Source organism: Dryobates pubescens, chromosome 6, assembly GCF_014839835.1.
Source record: "Dryobates pubescens isolate bDryPub1 chromosome 6, bDryPub1.pri, whole genome shotgun sequence".
NCBI classification, from domain to species: Eukaryota; Metazoa; Chordata; class Aves; order Piciformes; family Picidae; genus Dryobates; species Dryobates pubescens.
The window spans coordinates 45,476,353-45,492,485 of NC_071617.1; the positions used below are offsets into that span (position 1 = coordinate 45,476,353).

A 16,133-nucleotide genomic window follows, 5' to 3' on the forward strand; every position below is an offset into this window, starting at 1 on the left:
AAACATTCACAAGTGAGACAACTGCCCAGACTTGATTTGGGTATTACAGCTGGGTTCCTTCAACAGCTCAACTTACAGCCAGGACAGTCCTAGTTTGGACAACCTTTCTAAACTCTTTGTTAACACTGCTATTATTACTGTTTTCCTTTCTAATTTTCATAATAGCTCTGCCTTCAAAATCCTTTCCCCATTTGCTTGCAAATGGCTACAGTTCAAACTCAGAGTTCACAACCCTTGAACATTGTCCTGCTTCAGAGAGCAGCCGTCCGGGTGAGTCAGTGAGAGCAGTCATGGGCCAGTGAGACAGCACTCCAAGGCCCTGGTTTTCCATGTCTGCCCCATGCTGAAAACTGCAAAAGACCTATTTTTGTAGCAATTCTGCATGTTTAGTCAGACATTACCTTCTGCATAGGCCGTAATTCTACTTAACTGTTAGTGGTTTCAGAGATGAGGCAAGCAGCGTCAGTCTATATTGTAACAATACAGACGGCCGCTTCCATGGAATGCTCACGCTGGCACAGGCAAGCATGGCGAGTGGCAACCCGCAGGGTGCAGGGCGGGGAGTCACTAACCAGAGAGCAAACTTAATTTTCAGAAGCATGGGCTTAAATTGGGTTACCTAGATCTTGTAAGGAAAACACTAGGCTTACACAGAATAGTGAGTGGTAGGCAGGTGCAAGAATTCCATGAACAAATATGGGTTTGAGTACACTGTTTGCTTGGCAAGAATAGGTCTTATCAACTGGGAAGAAGTTACAACTGTGACTAAACCTGACCAGAACTACAGAAATGACAGGGCACTGCCCCAGGCTTGAGGATCCTCATTTGCAAGCAGAGTGAATCAGAAGACTCTATGCAGAGACAAGTGCATTGGGGCTGGCTCCAGCACTGGTCAAAACACAGTTCAGACAAAACCTGCAGAGTGCAGCTGGACTCTATACCTCTGCCCTCTCTCATCTGTCCCTCATCAGTTCTCTTGCAGCAGCCAAAGTCTGCATCAAACCTCCTCTTCTAAATCTCCCCCTTGCCAAGCTGAGATGATTTTGCAGGAGAATAGAATAAACCAGGATGGAAAAGACCTTTGAGATCATCAAGTCCAATTTATCACCCAACACCATCTAATCAACTAAAACATGGCACCAAGTGCCTCATCCAGTCTCTTCCTAAACACTTCCAGTGATGGTGACTCCACCACCTCCCTGGGCAGCACATTCCAATGGCCAATCACTCTGTGAAGAATTTCTTCCTAACATCCAGCCTAAACTTCCCCTGGCACAGCTTGAGACTGTGTCCTCTTGTTCTGGAGCTGGTTGCCTGGGAGAAGAGACCAACCCCCACCTGGCTACAACCTCCCTTCAGGTAGTTGTAGACAGTAATAAGGTCTCCCCTGAGCCTCCTCTTCTCCAGCCTAAGCAACCCCAGCTCCCTCAGCCTCTCCTCATAGGGCTTGTGCTTGAGGTCTCTCCCCAGCCTTGTTGCCCTTCTCTGGACACGTTCAAGAGCCTCAATGTCCTTCTTAAATTGAGGGTTCCAGAACTGGACACAGGACTCAAGGTGTGGCCTAACCAGTGCTGAGTACAGGGGCACAATGACTTCCCTGCTCCTGCTAGCCACACTACTCCTGGTACAGGCCAGGATGCCATTGGCCTTCTTGGCCACCTGGGCACACTGCTGGCTCATGTTCAGCCTACTATCAACCACTACCCCCACGTCCCTTTCTGCCTGGCTGCTCTCCAGCCACTCTGACCCCAGCCTGCAGCACTGGGGAAATAGTGTTAGAAGAGCAAAACCTAACAAAACCAAGAACATCCTTTTCAGTTCCACTCAAGATAAACCTCCAAAAGGCAGTAGCTGCAAAGAGACTAGAACAGCCTCAGTTCTACCCAGCAGTGAGCAATGGTACAGGCACCAACACATCTATACACACTCCTCCCACAAGTCAAACTTCATTGACAATAGAAAGCACAAAACCAATGTTACTGCCTAAAACAATTAGACTTTAAAAAGCTTCCTAGGCAGAAAACGCCCAGATTCTGGTTCTTTGCACTCAAAACACTCCAAATCTGAAAGAACTCCATTGTTTATCCTCAAAGCTACTAAGAGGTACCAGAATCTATTTGTATATAGATGCTGTCATGTTTGGGGTCATGATTTTACAGGTCTTAGTGTTAGAAATTATAGATAAAACAAAATCTCTCCAGAACTCACTCAGGTAGTGGATGGGGCCTGGGACAGTGGTGTCACCACCGAAGGAAGGCCTTTAATCCTCCAACTTCCTCCTTGCCTTCCCAGACTCCAATGTATTACAAAACAAGACTGCTTCTGCAGTATGAGAGCCAAGGGAGCAGTGCAGCTGCATGCTGTGATGTGTATCATCCTTTCCAGTAGCAAGAACTTTTACTAAAGTCTCAAACTATCACTATGCTGTTAGTTTAAGAGGCCACTTAAGGTTTATAGCTTTTACCATAGGGACAGAAACCACACACTCCTTCAACACTTTGTTCTGCAGAGATCCATTTGCAAAAGAAGTCAGCTCTGGTAGCTCATTGCATGAAGCCCTGGCCTTCCCCTGGCTCATGCCCTGCAGAAGCAGCACTAGTCAGCAGTGGTGACAACACAAAGCACAGCAGTCCAGAAAGATGAGGAGCCTGAAGGATTAAAGACCTTCATTACAGTGGCCTCATCCATTTTGCATTAAGATGCAGTGCCTTAACTCTGCCTGTAATTTACAGCCCATTTGCTGTGGAATCTCAGCTCTAAACAGATTGAAGGCAGAACTATTTATCACAGGCTGACAACATTCCCAGACATAAGAGGAAGACAGTGCAAAGGAAACCTCGGAGTGAAGAGGCACCTACAACATAGTATGTACAAGCATTACAGGTAAGATTGAGGGACAGGAGGACTGAAGATGGATGCTCTCACCAGTGCCAACCATTCCTGCTTTGGCCACAGAGATTTAAATCCACTCCTGATTCACACGCTTGCTCCACTTGCCTAGCTGTGATGAGGTCCTTTTGCACAGGCCAACTTCTCTGACAGTTTACAGCAGCTCCCCAGCACTGCATGGGTCCCATCCACCACAGAAGTGCATCTGAGAGCAGCTGGCAGAAACAACACACCATGTAACAGGTTTTCCATTCCTTCGTGAAAAGGCCCTTCCCACTGCCGTTGCCCTGAGATAGTTCATTAGCTGAGGAGTTGCTGCCTCTGTTGGGTGATCTCACTCCACACTCACCTCTGCACAGCTATAAAGAACTCCAGCCAGATTCACAAACACAAGGAACAATGCCTTACAGTCAGGCTGGAAAATGCATTTGAAGCACATGAGACATTTCAGGCTTCTCCTCCTCTAAAAAATCCCACATTAACCCCTCTGAGTGCAAGCAGATGTGAGCTGCTCAATGTCTGTGGTTTTACACCCAACTTCTTATGTTTTATTATGGAGCTAGCCACTAATTTAAGGTAGTCTTCCCAACACCAGATCTTTGATCCTTCTGCAAGGCATTTTTAAAGTCAAAGTAGGGCTATGTCAAAAGTTGCAATGGCTTGCTGCACCAGATCCTTTCCTGGTAGGTATTGTGTAATTCCAAGTGGTTCCTAGTTGGAAGAATCTGGCCAAAGCAGTGGCCTCTTAACTGCACACATGGAGAGATGGGCTAGGGATGAGTGGCAAGAGAGGTTCTAAAACAACAGGCAATCCTTCAGCAATATGTAGTTAAGGTGTGAAACTGTCAGATATTCTGTATACAAAGACCCTACATAGATTTGGTGGAGGAAGAGGGCAAGTTCAGGTAAAAACTTCCCTGGACTACTAATGTACAGACAGCATTTCAGTCTCAAGAAGTTCTCAAGGCCCAAATAGGAGCTTTACTTCATCTCCCCCAGGTGCTCACCTCCAGCACATGCAGAAGACAGGATCCCAGGGACCAGGGGGAACAGACTCTAGGTCTAACACAGGATGAGTGAACTTTAGAGCCATTCATGGAAATGGGCCACACAGGACATTCATTTACTTGGAATGCCACAGCACAAGGGGATGCACAGAACAAAACCCAACAATGTTTTTGCAGATCAAACTCACCCACCACAGATAGCTACTGCAAGTGTCCAAGCAATCAGTGCCCTCACATACCATTTAAGGAGCAAGAGAGGGGAAAAGCTGCATCACCCTGCAGCTTTTCAAACTATCAGAGGGGCATCCCAAGAGCAACTTGCTCTGTCTGAGCCAGAATAAAGGGTTTTCTATGAACAAAAGTATAAAAATCGAAGCTGCTAATTTTTTAACTCTCTAAATTATTTCACTTAGAACAGAATTAACCAGATTGGAAGAGACCTTTGAGATCATTTAGTCCAACCTATCACCCAACACCAACATGAACTAAACCATGGCACCAAGCACCCCATCAAGACTCCTCTTAAACACCTTCAGTGATGGTGACTCTACCACCTCCCCAGGCAGCCCATTCCAATGGCCAATCTCTCTATGAAGAACTTCTTCCTAATATCCAGCCTAAACCTCCCCTGGTGCAGCTTGAGACTGTGTCCTCTTGTTCTGGTGCTGGTTGCCTGGGAGAAGAGACCAACCCCCTCCTGGCTACAACCTCCCTTCAGGTAGTTGCAGACAGCAAGAAGGTCTCCCCTGAGCCTCCTCTTCTCCAGGCTAAGCAACCCCAAACCCCTCAGCCTCTCCTCATAGGGCTGTGCTCCAAACCCCTCCACAGCTTTGTTGCCCTTCTCTGGACACCTTCCAGCAAGTCAACATCTTTCCTAAACTGAGGGGCCCAGAACTGGACACAGGACTCAAGGTGTGGCCTAACCATTGCTGAGTACAGAGGCACAATGCCTTCCCTGCTCCTGCTGGCCACACTTTTCCTGATCCAGGCCAGGATGCCACTGGCCATCTTGGCCACCTGGGCACACTGCTTTGGCCAAAGAACTTTTATTTATTTGAAGTTAACACCATTCAAAAAAAAAAACAAAAAGAGAAACCCATACACAGCCTGGCCTCAGCCAAGTGTCTGAAACAACCACTAGGCTTTGTGTGTAATAGTTGGGCGATAGGATATGGAGAGATTGTTTCATTTTCCCAGCTTACATCCAGATACACTGCCAACAAACTGGAGGATCTAGCTGCTTTTCTAGCACTTTTGTTCAAGGCAGGAAATTACCCATTCCACCCAAGGAAATTTTCTTCTCAACTTATGCCCATATAGAGTTTGGTAGACTGAGGCCTCTGATGTCAAGAAGCAAAGATATCAGCTAAATAAAAAACAGCCTGCATCATGGAAACAGTATGACCCCCAGTAGGAAGGGGTAAGTTACAACAGACTCCTGCACAAAATGAGTGTGAGGGTATAGGACCTTTATGCCACTACCAACTTGAATCTGCAGCTCAAAACCAGGTCTACAGCCCCATCAAAACAATAAATAGAATAAACCGGGTTGGAAGGACCTTCAAGATTATTGCATCCAACCCATCAACCAACATTCCAATGGCTAACAATTCTCTCTGGGAAGAACTTTCTCCTCACCTCCAGCCTAAACCTCCCCTGGTGCAGCTTGAGACTGTGTCCTCTTGTTCTGGTGCTGGTTGCCTGGGAGAAGAGACCAACCCCCACCTGGCTACAACCTCCCTTCAGGTAGTTGTAGAGACCAGTAAGGTCTCCTCCGAGCCTCCTCTTCTCCAGGCTAAACAACCCCAGCTCCCTCAGCCTCTCCTCACAGGGCTGTGCTCAAGGCCTCTCCCCAGCCTCGTTGCCCTTCTCTGGGCATATTCAAGAGTCTCAATGTCCTTCTTAAACTGAGGGACCCAGAACTGGACACAGGACTCAAGGTGTGGCCTAACCATTGCTGAGTACAGAGGCACAATGCCTTCCCTGCTCCTGCTGGCCACACTTTTCCTGATCCAGGCCAGGATGCCATTGGCCTTCTTGGCCACCTTGGCATACTGCTGGCTCATGTTCAGCCTACTATTGACCAGTACCCCCAAGGCCAACCAATAGTTTGTTCCCTAGAAAAATCAGAAACCAAGGTCTGTCTACTGTTGTTGTGGATATTAATTAATACCGAGATATTCAAGACTACTTCAAAGTATCTGCTGTCCTTTCATAAATTGAAATACAGATAAGCACCATCTACCTTGCAGACAGGCAGCAAAGCTCAGGACAACCCATTCCTGAAATGAGACATGACTTCTAAAAACCTCCTCAGGACACCCTGGGCTCAGGCACTGGATTCCTCTTGTTTCAGGAAGTGTTTCTAGCCCTGAACTGTTAGGCCTTCTCACATGGGCTGACACTGTAACAAGGCTTGGGAGGTGATCCGAAGCAAACCTTTTAAGGGCTTCTCAGGTGTTTGCTGGGTACAATTACCAACCATCCCATTGTGTCAATCCCACACACTGGCAACTCATTTGAGGAAGGCAATCCATAGCTTCACAGTCTACCAGGGGCACCTCCCCAGGTCTGACTACATATCACTGACAACACTCATTTGAAAGTGCACATCAGTGGGGCACAGGCATGGATCTCTGTTCCTAGAACCACAGCTCAAGCCTTGGCAAGCTGAAAGGGGCTCTGACAGCAGGAAATTATTTCTACAGTGAGCTTAGACGGTGGGCTGGCTGGCTAAGAGTGCTGAATGAGGAGAGGGCTGGGGCTGCAAATAGGCTGGTCCACACCAGATACAAAGCTAATAGTCATTCACAGAACCTTCTTCTTCTTCAGGCTTTTAGCTCCTGCCACCCCCAGATGACATTCTGCCATGCTAACCCACAACAATCAGGAAGACCCAGGATTTGGATTATTACACAGCCACATGGCAGCTTTGGTTCAAACCTTCCAAGCAAGACACTTTCTTACATCCTAAGTGTCCCCAATACCTCCCCTCCATGAAGCCATTATGACTGGACTAGAGAGACCACCAGGCACGCTTCTCACACGATGTACCCACACAAGGGCACTCCGCTGTAGCATTCCCATTTTGCTAGGGAACTCTCAGAGCAGCAACAGCTCACCTATTTGAGCACTTGGTGTGCTGCAGTAATTATGGAGGAGAAAGAAAAAGATTACTAATGACCTAAGATTTACTCCCTCCGCCTCAGCCAGCTCCCAGAGATGCTCCTGTCTTAAAAATGCCCATCCTACAACAACTGAATCATAGAATCAATAAGGTTGGAAAAGACCACAAAAACCATCAAGTCCAACCTTTCACTCAAGACCTCATGACTACTAGACCATGGCACCACTGCCACATCCAATCCCCTCTTGAACACCTCCAGGGAGAGCAACTCCACCACCTCCATGGGCAGTCTATTCCAATGCCTAACAGCTCTCTCTGTGAAGAACTTTCTCCTCACCTCAAATCTGAATTTCCCCTGGTGCAGCTTGAGACTGTGTCCTCTGGTTCTGGTGCTGGTTGCCTGGGAGAAGAGACCAACTCCCACCTGGCTACAACCTCCCTTCAGGTAGTTGTAGACAGCACTAAGGTCTCCCCTGAGCCTCCTCTTCTCCAGGCTAAGCAACCCCAGCTCCCTCAGCCTCTCCTCACAGGGCTTGTGCTCCAAACCCCTCCTCAGCTTTGTTGTGTTCCTCTGGACACGTTCAACTGAGCATGATGTATATACTGAGCTACACTACAAACTATGGCAGGAAGGAGGTTATAACAGATATGAAAAGCAAGAACATACTAAGAGAGGGGAGAAGTGCCTAGAGGCACCCTAAGCTGTTCACCCACAATGGGTGACCAAGCTGGTCTAGAAGAATCTTTCTTTGCACTGTGCTTCACCCGTGTGCTCTGTTGCTACAGCCTGGGCAGGCCTGTGCCCAGATTGGCATAGACACAGCTCTTCATAGGTCACATTGGGCCGTGTGTCATTTACATCCACTTCTAGGCCTGGGTCACAGCAGAGTTCACAGTGCACAGGGAATGCTTTCTGTGCAGATAAAGGTCACAACTAATTAGCTTTTCTCTAAATCCTTGCCTGGGTGTTCATGCTGAGCAGTTGTGGGTGGTGCTGATGCCTATTCAAAAACAGCTTAGCTGGCTGCTTGCTGGTCAGCAGTGGTGCGAGGACAAACAGGCCCTGCCTACACCCACGTACCACAGTCACTGCAGCAGAAAAAGCCCCCAGTGCAGGCATACCTGTGATGCTGGTTGCTAGGAACAGCTGGGACACCCAGCAAGCCAAATCCCACTGAACAGCAAAAAGGACTACAGAAGAACATGTGGGAATAAGAGAGGTAGGAGTAGGAGTGTATTTCCCACAAAGGGAACATAGCCCTTGGTTCCAGTACTGAGGTGTCCCAACAGCACTTCTGACACCAAGCATATTCAAGGAACAGAGAGAGACTGGCAGGCTACAGCAGCGTGGTTAACTCTGCCCATTCACCACTCCACAGAGATGTCCTAAGTGGACGAGAGTCTTGCTTTTTACTTAAAAAAAAAAAAAGGTGAACCTGCTGTTTTGCAAAATTTATGATTTAAAAAATCATGACCTGAGTCTGCTTTCTATTTTCACATAAAATATAAGCTGTTTTAGTATCATAGTATCAGTCAGGGTTGGAAGGGACCGCAAGGATCATCTAGTTCCAACCCCCCTGCCATGGGCAGGGTCACCCCACACTGGATCAGGCTGGCCAGAGCCTCATCCAGCCTGGGCTTAAACACCTCCAGGGACGGGGCCCCAACCACCTCCCTGGACAACCCATTCCAGGGCTTCACCACTCTCATGGGGAAGAACTTCCTCCTCACAGCCAGCCTGAATCTCCCCACCTCCAGCTTCATTCCATTCCCCCTAGTCCTATCACTACCTGAGATCCTGAGCAGTCCCTCCCCAGCCTTCTTGTAGCCCCCTCCAGATACTGGAAGGCCACAATTAGGTCACCTCAGAGCCTTCTCTTCTCCAGACTGAACAGCCCCAACTCTTTCAGTCTGTCCTCACAGGAGAGGTGCTCCAGCCCTCTGATCATCCTCGTGGCCCTTCCCTGGACACCCTCCAGCACCTCCATATCCCTCTTGTAATAGGGGCTCCAGAACTGGATGCAGTACTCCAGGTGGGGTCTCACCAGAGCTGAGTAGAGGAGGAGAATCACCTCCCATGACCTGCTGGCCACACTTCTCTTGATGCAGCCCAGGATCTGATTTGCTTTCTAGGCTGCAAGTGCACACTGAGAGCTCATGTTGAGCTTCTCGTGCACCAGCACCCCCAGGTCTCTCTCCTCAGGGCTGCTTTCCAGCCAGTCACTTTCCTGGTTGGGATAAATTTTAGCATCCCAAACAACGCAACAAACTCAGGAACTCTAGGGCTGTGCATAACAGCAGGAAATTAAACAGAACTGCACTGTCCAGTAAAGCAAAAATGAATTAATCTATTTTCATGCAATGAAAAAGTTGAATGTATTTAACAAAATGTGTAACACTTGCAGAATTAAATGTTTTGTTGAAATAACAATCAAGAGTTGGGAAATACAAGCAAAATGGGCCTTCCCAATTGTTTTGGATTAGCATGGCCGAATGTCATCTGGGGGTGGCAGGAGCTAAAAGCCTGAAGAAGGTTCTGTGAATGACTATTAACTTTGTGTCTGGTGTGGACCAGTGTATTTGCACCACCCGAGGAGGTGGTGGAGTCACCATCACTGGAAGTGTTTAGGAAGAGACTGGATGGGGTGCTTGGTGCCATGGTTTAGTTGATTAGATGGTGTTGGGTGATAGGTTGGACTCAATGATCTGAAAGGCCTCTTCCAACCTGGTTAATTCTATTTTAAAAGTACAAGATTTCTTTATAACACTGGGGAGGGTGGATTTTTTTCCAATCTATCCCATATCAGTCAGAAAGAAGGCCATAGAATCATGGAATCAATAAGGTTGGAAAAGCCCTCAAAGATCATCAAGTCCAACCTGTCACCCAACACCTCATGACTACCAAACCATGGCACCAAGTGCCACATCCAATCCCTTTTTGAACACCTACAGGGACAGGGACTCCACCACCTCCCTGGGCAGTACATTCCAATGGCTAACAGCTCTCTCTGTGAAGAACTTTTTCCTCACCTCCAGTCTAAGCTTCCCCTGGTGCAGTAAGACTGTGTCCTCTAGGTCATCTGAGAGGATGTCTCACTGAACTATCCCAACATCAACAAGCTTCCCATTACACTGCATTTGCAATAACTGCTATTCTGCTGAAGTCCCACTCTCTGGAATTCAGTCATTACAGGAGATTATCAGTGCTGGATGTTTGCACAGGAAACATGACAGCCCTTGAGTCAGACCTTGGAAGCCAAGTAGAAAGAATTGCAAACCTATTATTTCACAATGCCTCAGGCAGAAGTCTCAAAAACTCAGGGTTTTCAAGTGGCTGGGACAGCCTATTCTATTCGCCTTGGCCAAGTATCTATCTCAGCATCTCTAATGCGCTAACATAGTTTTAGTCCAAATTATCATAAGCATAACTTCAGACATATTCATAGGTATTCCAATAAGCAAAACTGTACTGACATTTATGCAAGTGCCTGTGCCCCTCCTGAATGAGATTAAGACAAACCAGAAGCATCTAATATCACCAGGTATCTCCAAGGTCTTTTCCAACCTGTTTAATTTTATCCCGTACTGTAGTACTAAATAGGAAGAAAAGCAAAGTTCGATGTAAAAGAGATTCCTCTAGCTCTAGAAAAATGAACTTGTTCGGTAGGGTGCACTTGAAGGAAAAACACAAGCAAACATGAAGGACAGAAAACCTTCAGACATCACAGGAGACAAAGTTAATTTTTCACTGTGCCAAGCTGTCTACAATCAGCCTGAAGACCAGCGGCTGGCTGACCACATGACAAGCAGCCAGCCCAAAGAAAGAAGGAAATTAATCCATCCTCATTTATACAAAGCAGGAGCTCTCACACAGCTCTTTGAAAGCATGCCCACTGTGCATCAGTAGTAACAATAATGCTTCACTCTTCAGTTTGGAGGAGAAAAAAAAAAGTAACACTACTAACACTACTCATGGTTCTGCAGAATAACCAGCTACTACAAAGGCAATGAGTAAGAATCCACTGCCAGCATAACTGAGGCTCCCTTCGCACAGCCAGCTGAACTCCCTTCATCTAGCAAAGATAGGGATGATTAGTCAACTTATGAGGTCCAGCCAGTCAGCCCTGAGTCTCACAGCTGATTCCAGATGCAGATGCCAACAGAAAATAACTGACATGACTAGCTGGTCCTCAGCACTATACATAAACACACATACAAGCTGCAAGGGTATGTAAAGAGAGCAGACAGTGGCTTTGTTGTTGCCTTGCCCCCCATGTAATGAAGCACAAATGTAAAATTAAGTAGCAGACAAGTGTGGTTCTCAGATTCACATAGGATTTCATTTCATTGATCAACATATGGAAATGAGAAACATGTATTCACTACCTCTGCCCAGGACAAAGAGCAATATGCCAAGTGCACAGGTAATTTAACAACTTTTACAGATAAGAACATCAATTGAATTCCCTCCAAAGCTGTTTGTGTCAACAGCAAAGCTGGAATGGAATTGCCACTAAGAGCTTCATTTCCTTCAGCAACATGTTCTAGCCAGTTAATTTAACAACACACTACAATCCAACAGTTACATTCTGATAACACCCAGAGCCATTAATTATGGGCTTAGTTTGACTGGCAATGCTCAGACCTGTTCCACGCAGATGCTCCCTGCCCCAAAGAGCTTGCTTGCAAGCAAAGCTTAGAAAATAGACACCTACACTTTAACCACTACACAAATATGCAAGGGCACAAGAGTTGAAAAGGGATTTTGGAAGACATGAATGTGTGTGAGAAACCCCTGCCCCAAGCTGCAAGGATAAACGTGATATTTGTAGAAAGCTTGCCAAGTCAGTTGGAGGGTACTTCTAAAGGCTCAATATCAGTACTCCATCACATAAACCCACATGCAACCCCAAGATATGCGTTTTTAAAAGCTCCCTCAATAATCTGACTTACTGTTCAAGAAAGGCTTCTCAGAGTTACTTGTTCAAAACTATAAAGGAGTTAAGCTGTGCAAGACTGCAATACTGGACAGCCAATGAAAAATTCAGGTCTTGAGTTCCAGGCCTCACTCCCTTTCCCTGTTTGAAGGATTTCACTGCAGTATGGGAACAAACCCCTGCTACTGCTCTTCCCTCCTGCTCCACAAAGTCCACTCAGTTACAGAGCCAGCTGCTAGCTGTTATCAAAGATCAGCCTTAACCTGTAAGGTCAGATCTGCTTTTGGCTCTCCATTTCTAACTGCCAGCCAAAAGCTAGAGGTTTCTGAAACCAGCCTAGTCTCTAGCAAGTAACAGACTGCTGAAGCAAGATGAGGAACAGCAGGCTGAGACACAAAGCTCCAATTCACAGTATTTTCTTGGATTTAGCCATAGTAGCTGAAGAACCATAAACCAATAGTCTGGGCTATGAAGTGCAACAACTCAGGAGTGGACACACTGCCACCTAGCCACCCCCACTAGAGGGGTATGAGTGCCCAGTGGAGACACAGCACAAACCAACCTTCTAAGACTAAGGGTTCAAATTTGAACCCTAACTACCCCACTTCACAGCCCAGCCACACTTACCAGAAACTGCTGGCAGGACACACTAACCCAACAGCAGGCAAAGCATCAGTCAATCCCTCTCCTCCCATTATGGCAACTTCTGTTGGAAGGGCAATAAAGGGACACTAACTTCCTCAGCAACACCAGCACAAACCAGCAGACCTCTTGAGTCACAGCCCTCTGAGAAGCCTTAGCTGTCTGTCTAAAGACCAGTTTCAGCAGGGGAAAAAAAGGAAAGTTCATTACATCACCACCCAAAGCCTGAATATTACCTAGTTTCACTTACAGGAGGCAACAGCAACCTCTCAGCTTCTCCAAGTGAAGGAAACTAGGAAGACCTATCCCAGTGACACGATGTTTGGACACATAGTACCAAAATGAGATCTTTACAGTATGCAGAAATTTAATTGTGAAAAGATTCCCAAAGCTTGGATGTCAATTCAACCAAAAAAATCTCCCAAGGTTACAGAAGTGAGTTGACAGTTTATCCCAGGACAGTCTCCCATGTCTTCGCCTAATGGCAGTACTGCTGCAGGCTAGAACACAAGAGTGGCTTGCTTTCCCTTCAATTTGGGAGCTTCCAATAAAGGTCATGAAGTGCAAAAATAATGAAGGAGAAGCACAGCTAAGCAAAGCCTTTAAAGCTTTGAAAGTTCTTCTTTGGGGTGATCACAGAATCACCAAGGTTAGAAGAGACCTCAAAGATCATCAAGTCCAACCTGTCACCACAGACCTCATGACTAAACCATGGCACCAAGTGCCACATCCAATCCCCTCTTGAACACCTCCAGGGATGGGTTGCAGATCAGTTTGGTTTTATTCTATCAAAATTAGTGGCCCATTCTCCACCCAAACTAATACAGACCTGATTTTATGCTCACATCTGACTATCTTTTCACTAGGTTTCAATGACAGCAGACTGGACATTGAGTAACACACATGCCATCATACATGCCAGAATACACACAGATGCAGACCCATGTGAGGAAATTGAGAAGGCAGAAACCCAGTCTGCCCCTGGTAGCCTCACATCATCTGAGGGCAGTACAGGGAAATGGTAAAGGAAATTTGACCTCATCACAGGGTCCATGCCACAGGAAGCTCCTATACCAACTCACCACTTTTGACACCTATCTCAAGTCTATACCTGCAAGGAGATCTGGCCCAATACCTAAGACAGAGAGAGAACCACACACTCTGTTAAGCAATTAGTATGCTGGTACAAGGCTTAACTAAGACCAGGCAGCTGCACATGGTCCCTAAAGGCCTACAAAATGTATATAAACCCAGAGTTTGAAAGTCTGGCATTCTGCCCATACACATGTATACTAGTCATTGTACCACTCATTGCAGTAGGCTGCAATGATACCGCTGATGTTCTATGCATTAGTCTTGCAAGAAGCAGTTTTAGGTCTCTCTGTTGAGCCTGTAGAAATGCAGACCACCTGTTTGCAGCACAAAATCTTGGCACTAAGATGAACAAAATGGCTGCAGATACCCACTACTGGTGGTTGTCCTGCATACATCCAACCCTCCTGAAGGCTGTATATACCCCTGAAAGCTCCTTCCAATAGTTCTGAGAGTTTCACAAGATGAAGCTCCAAGATACAAAGCTAAAAGCAAGCAATCACCACCACAAGGCCCAGAAACTCAGTGTTCAAAAGAACTCCCCACTGCCTCTGAGGGGTATTCTGCACTGAATTGGTCCACTACAAACTAAAGCACTGCCCTTATTTCAAAAATAGAACCTAGTCTTCCCCCAAGAGTCTCAGAATGTGCAATCCCTGCAGGAAGAAGCACACAGACACAGCAAACTTTGAGGAAATACCAGCACTTTTCTAACAAAACTGCCATCCGCCTGCCCAGGGTGGCTGCAGAAGTGCAGCCACACGGCAATCTGCCTCTGTAACACATACAAAAGGCTTCACTAGAGTCTGGTATACGGATCCCCAGCCCCCAACAAGGGCTGCTGCTTTTCCCAGATCCTTTCTTTGATTTGGGGCCAGGAGCTGCACTTTCCACAGTATTGATGCCAATCCAGGGTAATTCTGCTGATTTCAGGGAGTATCCTTTGGTTCAAAACACTATCACCAAAACAGGATCTGGTAATTCCTTGCATGCAACTCAGTCATGACTCCATTTTTATCCTGTTGCATGTGGCTCAAAAATTCTTCCTTGCATTTAGCAGAAAGGGGTAAGAGATTCCTTATCCTGAATCTGTGATTTTGTTTTTCTTTTGAGCATTAAGAAAGGGTGTAGGCAGAATCTGGAGAGCCATGGGTAAACGCAGAGAGCCAAACTGCAAACCTCAGCTTGGATTCCAGCCTTCAGGACCAGAAGGGAGAGAAATGCAAATAAGAAACTGAAAAGCTTTATAGGCAAATCATGTTTTTACAGCACCTAGCACAGTGGGTTCTAGCCTGGCAAGGACTGAGTAGGGCTACCGATTGCACATACAAAGGTAACTAGACAGGCAAATGCCCATGTAGTTAAGCATAAACCCCGTTAAAAGTAAACACTTCTGAAGAACAGACAGATACATCTATCTTTATTCACCTTTCTGTATCCACCTACTGAATTGTGCTGGCTAACTCCGAGAGCAAAGGAATAGGACTTTAGTAACAGGAATACAGCCTAGGCCAGTTCCTACTGAGCACATTGGGTGAGAGGAAACTGGCCCAGCATAATAAACACTGCAAGTTACTAGCTTCTCAAGGCCCCGTTATAAGTTACCTGAGGGGTGCAAAAAACAACCGATGAGTAAAACAGCTGCTCTTACCTTTAGCTGGAAAGGTTGAATTTCGTTCAAACTCTGGTTCCTCAGCTTTTTTGTGAGGATCTTCAGCATGGTACAAATCCGAAGAGCCAAGAAAGGGTTAAGCATACACACACGCACGCATCTACATCTGCCGAGCCACTGCCGCTACGCTTGGAGGAGCTCTACAGAGCTTGCATCCAGCACCCCCAGGTACACGGCAGCTGCGCGGTCTGGCGGGGAGCTCCGGACAAGCCGCTTTCAGATGTGCCCCTCTTTCCTCCGCCACCGTACTCTGCCTTACAGCCCACCGCGGCAGAAGGAAGAGGGAATCCTTTTCCCAAGCCTAAGGAATAAATACCAAACTTCCTTCGTTTTCCACCCCCTCCCCGGCTATGCTTCGGAAAGAAGGGAAGTATCAGCTGGCAGCGTGCTACAGGGGACAAGACACATTCTGCGTAGCGCGTTTGTTGCGGGGCGGCAGGGCTCCTTAGCCCATGGTACCGCTGACCGCCGACGCGCTCAGCCCGGCCGCCGGCGGCCCCAGCAGGGCATCGCCGCCCCGCTGCCGCCGGGCACCGCCACCCCGTGCCCTGATCGCGACGGGAAACTTGTAACAAACGGCGCGGCAGCCGCGGCGCCCATTGGCGGGACGGGGCGGGACGGGGCGGGGCCTCTGCTTAAAGGGGCCGTGCGCGCTCCCGCTCTCAGCAGCCCCGAGGGTCCCTGGGGAGCCGGGGAGGGCGCGTTGCAGGGGCACAGGCGGCCCTGCACGGGCGGCGTTCCCTGGGCCCCTGACCCGGGTAGGCTCT

General features: G+C 47.4%; 1 protein-coding gene across 2 annotated transcripts in view; it reads right to left on the reverse strand.

Annotated features, from left to right (window-relative positions):
* The window catches only part of LOC104303713 (uncharacterized), a 60,848-nt gene extending 44,968 nt beyond the window's left edge, over positions 1-15,880 (reverse strand). For both annotated transcript variants that reach the window (XM_054162427.1, XM_009904383.2), the window contains exon 1: positions 15,346-15,880. In XM_054162427.1, the coding sequence (XP_054018402.1) occupies positions 15,346-15,450 (105 nt within the window). In that variant the 5' untranslated portion in view covers positions 15,451-15,880. The remainder of the gene's footprint in view (positions 1-15,345) is intronic.
* Between the last annotated feature and the right edge of the window lie 253 nt (positions 15,881-16,133).